This window comes from Trachemys scripta, chromosome 22 (assembly GCF_013100865.1).
Source record: "Trachemys scripta elegans isolate TJP31775 chromosome 22, CAS_Tse_1.0, whole genome shotgun sequence".
NCBI lineage: Eukaryota > Metazoa > Chordata > Testudines > Emydidae > Trachemys > Trachemys scripta.
The window spans coordinates 1,992,284-2,004,127 of record NC_048319.1 but is presented as its reverse complement, the minus strand read 5'-3'; the positions used below and the strand labels follow the sequence as shown (position 1 = coordinate 2,004,127).

At 39.0% G+C, this 11,844-nt stretch overlaps 1 protein-coding gene across 1 annotated transcript in view; it reads right to left on the bottom strand.

The window, feature by feature from the left end:
* Positions 1 to 5,150: 5,150 nt before the first annotated feature.
* CRTC1 (CREB regulated transcription coactivator 1) overlaps positions 5,151 to 11,844 on the bottom strand; it is a 31,979-nt gene continuing 25,285 nt past the window's right edge. The window contains exons 11-14 of the mRNA XM_034755364.1: positions 8,957 to 9,043; positions 7,976 to 8,156; positions 6,717 to 6,997; positions 5,151 to 6,168 (exon numbers count right to left, since the gene is read on the bottom strand). Coding sequence (XP_034611255.1) covers positions 6,786 to 6,997; positions 7,976 to 8,156; positions 8,957 to 9,043 — 480 coding nt within the window. The 3' untranslated portion in view covers positions 5,151 to 6,168; positions 6,717 to 6,785. The remainder of the gene's footprint in view (positions 6,169 to 6,716; positions 6,998 to 7,975; positions 8,157 to 8,956; positions 9,044 to 11,844) is intronic.

The following is an 11,844-nucleotide window of genomic DNA, read 5'->3' as shown; positions in this document are numbered from 1 at the left end:
AACACTATTATCAGAAGTCTTGTATTAGGGACAATTTTCTGGTCCAGTTTTTAAATACACAAGCCCCTGGTTAATATGTTGCTCTGTAATCTGTGAATATAGACCACATGCAAACTGAATTACAGCCTCAAACAGGAGTTCTTCCGGTTCTCTCGCTCTTCTTTTAAAATACACCTTTTATGTTCTGTAATAATTCTTATTGCCTGATTTGTCTGCAGCCTTCAGAAACCCACAGCACAATGCACAGCTCCAATGTATCCTTGAGACTCCAAACTCAGAAAACCCAACCACCTCTGGCAAAGGCAGGTAACCGTACCGTCTGTCAAGTTCCTGCAACCAATAGGCTGCAGGAGAAGAGATTTCTTAGGGTGTGTCCAAATCAAAACTTTTACTGGATTGAGCTTCTTCAAACAACTGTAGAATGTACATTCGGTGTGCTGGAACAGGTTAGAATGGGTTTTGATAATACTCACTACAAAATGATTGGCATAATATAAAAACTTTTAATTGCTCACGGGACTTTAAGCCTCCTCGCTATTTGCAGTCAATAATACATAGCTGGATTTCCTGTCCTGTAAAGATTTATATACTATATATTTGCTTCCCATTCTCTGCTTGTACAATATACTTTTCTGCAGCTACCTCTGTGGCAGCCCCACATTGTATTACTGAATAAAACAGTAAGCATATTTACCCCTTTATGCCTTTATTTTGATAAAGTCGGTCAAGCCCACATATAAGGCAATATACACCACAGTTAAAACCACCCCCTCCCACCCACAAAAAAAATAAATAACACAAATGAATATAGTACTTAATGTAGTGTTTTGCAGTATAGAAATTCCACACAATGATTCTGTTTAAAAAGGTAAAAATGATTTATAATACACAGTTATCGTAATGTCGTCATGGTGCCCGCATAGAAAACTGACATGCAATCCATGCCTACACTGCGCAGTATAAATAGTAAGCAACTAAAAATACAAATAACAGGAACACTACAAAGTTTTTCCTTTTTTAAAAAGAGAACATATACATATAATAAATGCTAATTGCTCTTTCACATTGCCATCACAGTGACAGGGGGTCCGTTTGTCAAAGTAATAAATGCTTTCATCCTTAAAGCACAGAGTACATTTTAACCAACTGTATGATGAGGGGGGTTTCCTCTTCCATATTATACACGGAGGTGATTTCCAAATTGAGTAATATCCTAATAAGGGAAGGGCAAGTCTTAAATATAATTCCTACAGAAATAGAGCTTTTAAAAAACAACAGTTCATATCTTACTTTGAAGTGGAATTTAATAAAAAAGAATCCTGTACCAGTTATTACAAACTTCGGGTGGCTCTATTTACCTAGAAGGAAGTTTTAAGCAACCATCTTTGTTAAGAGGGTTTGCACCAGTATTCTCAGGCATAATTTTTTGTTTTAAAGGAAAGCAAAAAATGGTACATAAATTACCAATAGTTTCTTCCATAATTAAAAGTCAACATCTTTCTTTCCACTTTTTTTTTTTTTTTTTTTTTTTTAAAGCAACGGTTCTCTCTGTACAGGAAAGGTTTTTGCACAGTTAAAGAATGCTGGCGAAGTGTTCACTAACATGCAGAAGCAGTAGTGAGACAGACATGTTTGATGCTGCCTGCGGTCAACCATGCATGCAGCATACAGAACTACCATAACTTGGCCTGTGCTGATCCATTGTTAAAGAGAATGCAGAAATCAGTACTATATACAATGCAAAAGAGTTCTCCCATCCCCCCCACCACTTAAGCTGCAATAAATAGCAAAAATCCACTTTTCTTTTTAAATCACAGTACTTTATACATTGAGAGTTTATTCCTATTACTTCCCCAAAGTATTGGCAAATGCAACAGTCTGTCGTGGGAAATTCTTACAAAAACATAGCTCTACAGAAATCAATCAGCAGGTATATGTTTGGACATTAACCCTTTGAGACATGAGACTGTTTAAAAAACAATTAAATCTAATTTAATACTTAGAATTTTTTCATCTTATTTTTCCCCAAGCAATGCCCTTTCTTCCCCTCCTCCCACAAGTATCTCTGTACGCATCAGTTCCTTTATTCTAATGGCCAATGCTTTTCCACATCTACCACCCTCATAAGCGGAGTAGAAAATGCAAAAGGTACTACTTAACTTTAAAATGAAATAGAAATCTACTTACGTTCTGAAAGCATTGGGGATCCACCCTGTGTTTGAACTCGAAAACTTTAAACATTTATTGTTTAAAATAATGTAAACTCATACACAACTGTTAAAAAAAATCAGATGTAAAGGGTATGGGAAAATATTCTTCTACTAGAATAGGGCACACATGCTGCTGTCAACGGGCCACTCTCCCAGGGAGCAAAGTGCAGAAACTATTGAAATGTTACTGACACTGTACTAAAATAACCGCTCTGACTCTCAAAGGGTTAAAAATGAAAGCAGCTAGCCTGCCCCCTACAAGGGCTAGAGAGATGAATCACTTCTTTCATATACATCCATCATCTCCTTCTCCCATGACCTCCTCTTCTCTTACCCCTTCCAGAAAGGAAACACAAAGATATTTCTCCTAACTAGATGGTCCCTAATCTCCCCCCCCCACCCTCCACACACACATTTTGTTTTTGACAATTGCATCTAAATGGGTTTTATTTATTTATTTTTAAATTAAGGCCATTTTAAATGTCTACTTACAAGTCTAATAAACAAGCTCTCCTATATACACGTGTAGTTTAAAAAAAAATAGAAGGTAGCATTTAGCGATATCTCCCTGTAAAACTATCCAGTCAGGAGTCTGTGAATTCCTAACTGGACGCTTCACTCTTAAGTGACTCTGGTTTTAAAAAAATAGATCATCACAGACAAGGATTTACATGCATAAGAGACATCTGAACAAGAGGTTGATATAGACAGAGATCCAATCAATGAACTAACAGTACTGTCAAGGAGATTAAGTAAACTGCACAAAGTGTACTCAATTCACACTGTACCTTTGGCTGTTTTGAAGCAAATAACTTCATATCTGTGCCCAAATTACTCACGTTCTTTTAGGGTATCCTCCTGTTTAAAGCTACCTTTTTTTTTTTAAATTGAAAAAGCATTCACAATCTGACATAAGCAGACTTTGGGAGTAACACGTAACATCTGGCTTAAATGTTGATGAACATTATAAATGGAGATGCAGGATAGCCTTGCAATTATGTGGGGAGGAACCAAAGAAAACCATCCTTTAACAAGAAGCTTACACAAAAGCTATTAGACAGAAAAAATAAAAATCCCACATCACTTTTAGTGCAAATGGTCAACTAATGGCACAAATATGTGAGCAAACACGCACCCCCATTATATAAGATCCCAGCAATAATTCTGCTTAGCAGTGTCTCTGTGCATCTCAGGACAGCACCTCATGGATTTCTGGAAGCACACAGAAACCTAGCTATAATTCATTAGAAGTAGCCCACTTTTGCCATGGACATTTACGTTCCTTGCTAGAAAAAAGAAAGGGAAAGACTTTTGGGGAGTAGGGTGATTGGGTTGGGGGATGCTTTTTGATAAAAAATTTCAAAACAGGAAAAAAAAATAAAACCTAATTGATGCATTTTTTGACCAAATGCAAAACAGGAAAATGCAGACTCAGTCAATAGGAGAACAGGATTTGGAGAGGCTGGATAATAAATACCATTCCTGGAAGGGGAAAAACAAACAAACAAATGATGTCTTTAAATATAAGTTAAGAAGGCTTTTTTATTTGAAATTGTATTTATCAAAAATATATTTGGCTGTTCGCCCCTGCTGCAGGGAAATATTCTCTTTTTGCAGTAATTCCTTCATTAACACATTCAACATGCTATTTGGAATAAAAAAAAATTTTTAGTTAGTACAAGTCAAATAATGGAGATTTTAACTTCTGCTGAGGAGAAGGGTCGTGTATGTGGGTTCTCTTACTGGGAGGACTAGTGTAATGAGCACAACATTTTAACAGCTATCCTTCAGCCAATTACCATAAGAGCACTGGGCTCTTGGTAAACAGCAACTCATATTTCTCAGATTTGTAAAAGAGTGACCTAGTGTCAGGAATCTAGGACTCATTGTATGTCAATTTCAGCCATTACATTTACGTGAAATCACCATTTTAGACTCAATGGATGGGTTGTTTTTTGAAATTATTCACCATTCTGTTATGCTATACCAGAGAATATTAGCGGTGACTAACAGAAGTAGTCTATTATGAATGTAAGAGCCTCAGCATGCTAGGATACAGTACATTTCACTATTAGCAAGTGATTTTCCCCAGGATTACAGAAGGAATATCACAGACTCATAGAAATGTAGAGCTGGAAGAGACCTTGAGAAGTCATCAAGTCCAGCCCCCTGTGCTGAGACAGGACCAAGTAAACCTAGAACATCCCTGACAGGTGTTTGTCCAACCTGCTCCTAAAAATCTCCAATGATGGGGAGTCCACAACCTCCCTTGTAAGCCTGTTCCAGAGCTTAATTACCCTCATAGCTAGAAAGTTTTTCCTACTATCTAACCTAAATCTCCCTTGCTGAAGATTAAGCCCATTATTTCTTGTCTTACCTGCAGAGGACATGGAGAACAACTGATCAGCTTCCTCTTTATAGCAGCCCTTAACATATTTGAAGACTATCAGATCTCCCAAGTCATCTTTTCTCAAGAATGAACATGCCCAGTTTTTTTACCCTTTCCTCATAGGTCAGATTTTCTAAACCTTATAATTTTTGTCCTCCTTTGGACTCTCCATTTTAGCCACATCCTTTCTAACTGAGGCCTCACCAGTCCCAAGTAAAGTGTGACAATTACCTACCATGTCTTATTTATGACACTCCAGTTAATAAACCACAGGATATTAGCTTTTTTCCCCACACCTGCATCACACTTAACTCATACTCAATTTGTGATCCACTATAACCCTCCAGATCCTTTTCAGCAGTGCTACCGCCTAGCCAATGATTCCCCATTTTGTAGTTGTGCAATTGATTTTTTCCTTTCTAAGTGTAATATTTTGCATTTGTCTTTACTGAATTTAATCTTGTTGATTTCAGACCAATTCTCTAATTTGTCAAGGTCATTTTGAATTCTAATCCTGTCCCCCAAAGTGCTTATAACCCCTCCCAGCTTGGTGTCACCCACAAATTATATAAGCATACTTTCCACTCCATTATCCAACCCATTAATGAAATATTGAATAGTACCAGACCCAGGACTGGCTACCTCAGAACCCCACTAGATATGCCCTTCCAGCTGGACAGTGAACTGTTAATAACTATGTTTTGAGTATGGTTTTTCCACCAGTTGTGCACCCACCTTTTAGTAACTTCATCTAGGCCACATTTCACTAATTTGCTTATGAGAACATCATGTGGGAATCTGTCAAGAAACTTTAGTGAAATCAAGATCCATCATGTCTACATCTTCTTCCCACTATACAGTAGGCCAATAACCCTGCCAAAGAATATGTATGTTCCTGTTACCGTAATGTGAATATATAAAATGGCAAACACTTGACAGACTTGCCCTGGGTTTGCTTACTTCTGGTCAGCATCTGGCTTCAAATTCCAGTTAGTTAAACTATCATATATATATTATATTTCTAGAATAAAAATCACAAAAGGATGTACTGTGTAAGTATTATGCAGAGTGCTTCAATTGGCCTTATGTAGTTTGGCTACTTTTCTAATATCCAAATACTTAAATAAAAAAATGCATAAATAACAGTAACAGAATATTCAATAGGCAACAAACAAGAATAAAAAAAAAATCATAAAAATAGCCCCGACTTGGGCTAGGTATTGCTACACAACGGCCCTTCCTGTTGCCTATATGAATTTCACACAAGAAGTAGAATTTAAAAATAAAATTCTCTGCAATTTAGCCACCACTATACTTTTAGTGGTTTCAAAATGCTCCACTCACTCCTTCACACTCACCAGGTAATGAATTATAGTACTTTTTTGTGTGCTCAGAAATTTTAAACAAGAAAAAGGCTCTGGAAATAGTGTTTACAGTTGTTTTTTTGGATAACCGGCTACCGAGAGCCCACTGGGCTGCCAGGCCGCTTTCCTGCTTTGCCAAGTACACGAGTTTGCTCAGGGCATACGAACAGGCAGTGGGTGCTGGACAACAGTCAAGGAAACAAACCTGAAAACAAATATGGCATATCAATCAAGGGAGAAGCATTTTACTCTACAAAGCAACTGTCACAAAGTAGTCTGGGAGAGTCACAATTAGCAGCCTCCCCCCTTTCCCAGAGGGTGGCCATACAGGCATTTTGCTTTAGAGTTAGTGAGAGGGCAGTAGTCTGAGTTTCCCCTCTCAGTCTCGCAAGGAGATGGCTGTTGATCAATTACAGAAACAGCCAATGATCAAATACTAATGATGTGGTATTTTACAAAGAGAATCTCTTTACCCTTGACTCTGAACCTTCATCACCTGCCCAGAAACTCCCCCTTCAAGTGCAAAGGATAAATTGAGAACCTTACGCTGGGCCTTCGCTGGTGGGGGTTTGGAGGGGAGAAGGCTGATGCAAACTCCTTACTCATTTAATAGCAATGAGTAGATAAGGGATCAAATATGGCGCGACGGGGAATGGGGGTTCTGCAGCACTGCAAGCTTAGAACAACAAGCTTTACTCATTGTACACGTTGTACATGACAGAGCTACTGCTCTCGGTAACTCTTTAATCTGACCCATTGGACTCTTCAGTTCAGCTGGGCTCCAGGAACTAATTTTATTCCCAGGCTCATGGTGTCCTCAGTCTACAGCCGGTCCATCCTGAAAGTGTCCTCTGTGGCAGGATCGGTGAGGACCATATCTGGGTCATTAAGCATGTGCAGTCCATCCAAGGTTAAAGGGTCAATTTTGAGTTCATCCAGAGGGAATTGGGAATCCGAATCAAAGCTGACATCTCCGACACCTGCCAAAGAGCTGGTCAGTTCCTTTGATAAGCTGGGAGGAGATTCTCCTGTCACTAGAGTGAAGAGGAGGGGAGACAGGCCTGAGTATTGCTGCTCATTTACCAAAACACCCATTTCTTTGCACAATCTTCTGGCTAAAGATAAAGTGATGAAACAGCTTGCACACTGATCAGAGGAGTTTACTGGATTAGCAAGAATACATTTGAAAAAGAAAAACAGATCCTAACCTGCATTGCAGGTCTGTCAAAACGCATCACAAAGCCTAAATTAAAGGGCTCTACATCATCATGGGCAGCCTAATACAAAGCATAACTCAAGCGAAGCCCTGTGGGAATGGAACTGAAAGGGACAGACCACACAGTCACATGACTATCACACCAACACTTGATTATTAAAAAACAAATGTAGAAAGCTTTGCAGAGGCACCTTTAGGAGTAAAATGGTCTTGACTTCCAAATGAGGAGTGCAGTGAGACCAAAGCCACCCTCCACTCCTCCCCTCCCAAAGGTTCAAAAAGAATTAAGCTCTCTCCATAACTTAACATACATGATGCCAAGGACTAGACACCAGAAGGATCCTAAAATGAAATTTGGACTAAGCTACTGACTTGTTTAGTGACCCGGGGGGAAATCACTTCACTTTCAAGTGCTTCATACCCACCTCAATTAATACATTTGGCACTAGGGTCTCTCTTGTTGCCAAGTCTCAGCAGAGAAGCTGAAGATAAAATGGGCCATGAAGGCTGAATTCTTCTCACACCATGACAGATGGTCCTAGAAGGTCAGGGGTGAAGTAGCTAGCACTGTCACTGCAAGTACAGTTTATGTTGTGACTAAATGAAGGATGTCCGCCTGGGACCTTTCATCAGCACAAAATCCACCAACATTTGTATAGTCTAGAACACAGCCTTCACAGGCTCCAACACTCCCTCCCAGGTCCACTCACCAAGAAGAGCACACAGTGAAAATGACCCAGTACCATGAAGGAAAGTTTTACTCGTACCTGTTCAGTTAGGACAGCAAGTGCCTTACCTGTGAGGATGATGTTGGGGATGTTTCCATGGCTGGAGTAGTTCAGCTGTTGCGAGTCCTGCAAGTTGCCATGGCTCCCAGTAAGTCCCATCATGGCTGCCTGGGAGTAGTTAAGGGTGGAGCAGGGGCTGTACAGGCTGTTGGAACTAATGGCGTTTTCTATCATATTAAACTGTTCAAGCTGAAGACCAAGGCACAAAGGAATAGTTACTTCTAGCCATCAGGAAATACAGTGAAGCAATTTACAAACCACTAGTTAGGGAGATAACATTTCAGAAGGGCAGGCAAACAAATTCATCTTTAAGTTTTGTAGACCAGAATATGGTCTATTTCCACCTAGCTTTGCAAACTAGTTTACTGCCAAATTCAGCTCTTGTGCCAAATCAAATTGCTGCCTACAATATCCTACCAGGCAGTCAAACCTTTGAAATAAAGAAAACAACACTTAAAAAAAAATGAAAAAACAGCAAAAAAATTAAAGCGATATGATTGATGCTATTAAAGCCAACTATATGCCTGCCTCAAGTGCAATCCCATTCTGAAGCCATTCCACTTTCTCAACTAAACCGGCACATTTAACAGCTAAAGTAGGGACTATAGTGGGTGGCTGGTCTGACAAAGGCATGGAAGTCTGCTTGTTAAATTTTGGGATCCCACACATCTTGGTTGCAAATTATAGATATATGTATTTGTTGCCACCCACAAAGCGAGATCTTCCAAATGGGGTCACTGTCAAGGAAGGTTGTGTTTTTTTTTTTAAATCTAATAGTTTTGGCAGAGTCCTTTTAAAAGCCACCTGCTATAACGCTTATGGGGAACAGCAAATAAAATGAAATACCAGTGCAATTACAAACTAAAACAGAAGTAGTAAGATATGGACAGAAATGTGATCTTTAGAATAGCCATAAATTGAATTCTATGTGTTTATTTTAATCTCAGAATGGCCAAAATATAGTCAAAATCGGAGATGAATTTGCTCACCTGATGGGATAGGGCATTAGCCTGCCTAGCTGTCATCTGCTGATCATAATAGGAGTCACCAAATACACTCCCCAGAATGGAAGAATGCTGAAAACAAAACAGAGTCCGGATGTCGTGAAAGTCACACAAACAGTTGGGCTTAGCCAAGGTGTGTGAGTGACTGAACCCTTCCAACTGAATGGGATCAAATCTGGTCAGAAATACCATTAATTATTTATTAAGGAAAACCAATAAAGAACAGATAAAATATTGGATTTTCTCTTCAAACACAAGAGTCCTCCTGTATAGCACTTTTCATTAAAGCACAAGAAATAGAGGCTCTAGGAAACCATAAGCTTCCTCCCATACGGGACATACATAAGCTTCTGCTTTGTAACAGAAGTTATGCAAATATACTAAAACAAAAAAACCACTGCAATTTTTGCAAGAAAGAAACATTTTTCCATGAAAAGAATAAAAACCACAAATGCAGCTAAGGCAGCAAAGTGCACGATGCAACTGATAGGTAACATGATAACCGTTTTCAAGTACGTAAAAGGTTGTTAGGAGGAGGAGGGAAGTAAATTGTTCCCGATAACCTCTGAGGATAGGACAAGAAGCAATGGGCTTAAATTGCAGCAAGGGAGGTTTAGGTTGGATATTAGGAGAAACTTCCTAACTGTCAGAGTGGTTAGGCACTGGAATAAATAGCCTAGGGAGGCTGTGGAATCTCCACATTGGAGATTTTTAAGAGCAGGTTAAACAAACACCTGTCAGGAACGGTCTAGATAATACTTAATCCTACCATGAGTGCAGGGGACTGGACGACCTCTCAAGGTCCCTTTCAGTCCTATGATTCTATGATAATGCAGTAAGTACTTCTGTCATCAATATGCCTATGATGGCTGGTTACCCATCTCCCTCACCTAGTATTTACAAAATTAGCAGTTTAACTAAATCAATAAGGTGTCACAGTGAATCTCAATTTACAGTATCAAGAGTTCTGCATCAAGAGCAGATCAGAGAAGTTATTTATTAAAATGCCTGGGTATGAAATGTGCTTTCAGCAGTACCAAGAGAAGGTAAATTTGCAGAGGGAATTCTATAACCATGCTAATTTCCTTCTTTTCCTTTTACTGAAATGTCCATTTATCAGTCATTCTGAAGGTGACCAATAGCTTTGAGTTGCTGTGTTATTTTATTTTTAAACACCATCCAACTTTCAACTTCTATTTACTCAAAAGGCTACTGGCTATAATAGAAATCACAAATAGAATTTAAAGAAGGAATTATATCTAACTTTGCAGATTCTAGCTGAAAATCTATTGTCTCCAACACAACTAGTGTACTTATAGAGAACTTACTTGGAAAGTTTGTCTCATGTTTAGAGATGTATTTGTTTTTGTATTTTAAATGTCTTGCACAGTATTTTCAAGCAGTTTTAATTTAATGAAATTCAACCACAAGGCTAAGAGACAAATCATTTTCCCCACAAAGCTGAATGACATAAGAAATTTTAAGCAAAAACCTAATTGGCAACTATACAGTTACACCAACTAATACAACTAAGGACATTAACATGGCAAAGTTGCAAAATACTCAAAAGCACAAGATGAAGTCCACAACAGTGAACATAAAACCAATTTAGCAGACAACAGTTAAGATAACTAATAGTAAAATCTCAGATGAAACACTTTTCCGAATGGCACCAGTAATTTGTGTGTGTGTTTGTGCATGCATCTATATAAAATATTTCAATCAGTATGAAAGAGGAGAAGGGATGGTTGTTTTTTTCAGCAAGCCTTCCAATAGTCTTTTGTAAAAAGGAGCCATTATGAAGCATGATGATAATGCCTTTTCAAAGCAAAAGTAAGGAACTTTCTACCTTGAGGCAGAATCTTCCAGTGTCGTCATGCTGTTGGGAGACTCTTGAGCTACTGTGGCATCAGTGGATTCATAGTCTGATTACTAAAAGCCTTGAGGAAAGCCGAGAAGGGATTCAGCGTGGTGCACATATTCAATCCATTTGCTAAACAGATCCTATATGCACCAGGCCTGTTCTTAATAATACTGTGAACCCCGTTCCATTGTGTGTGGGAGGGCAGAGGGCATAGTTTGAATGCACTCAGATAATAGAAAACTGTTGAACTCCCGAGTAGTGAGCATTCTGTATGAACCCAGCACAATGCTGGAACATGGTGGATATTTGCAACCCAGCCTTAAAGCGTTGCTCCAGGCAGCTAGAAGCCTCCCAGCCCAGGTAGACAGACCAGCACTAGCAGGACTCAGGCTAGTGAACTAAAAACAGCAGTTTGGATGTTGTGGCTTGGGCTCTCAAGCCTAGAGGGTCAGGTGGGCTTGAAGGCCCAAGCCATAACCTTCACGCTGTTATTTTTACTCTGCTAGCGGGAGTCCATCTACCCAGGCTGCAGGACTCTCTGCCAACTGCACTGAATATATGCCCAAAGGTTCTATGTTCCAAACTCTGAGGTGTAAAATCAGAAAATATCATGATGCTCGGCAAATCTTGTCTGGCAGGAAAGATCATGGTCTCTGGTCACTCTCAGAAAGGGCTTGGCTATTAAATGAAGGGAGGAATCTTTTCCTTAACACTGATTCATGAAAAAGAACAGGATTTTACAGCAAAAACAAGGTTTCCTTCACAGAATATTCCCACTCTTATTGTTTTACATTTGAAAGGGATGATTCAAACACTTTCTCATGAATTCTTAAACTAAATTATAATTAATTGCATCAAAAAGTGGAAAATAAAAGCACTTTTTCCTTCTAAGTACTGTAACAAGATGTTTTTGCCAGAATTATATCCTGCATGTGAAATAAGGAGCTTCTGTCTCAGTACCATTTAGAAGACATGACTGCCCCGCCCCCAATACAAACCCTAACTTCAA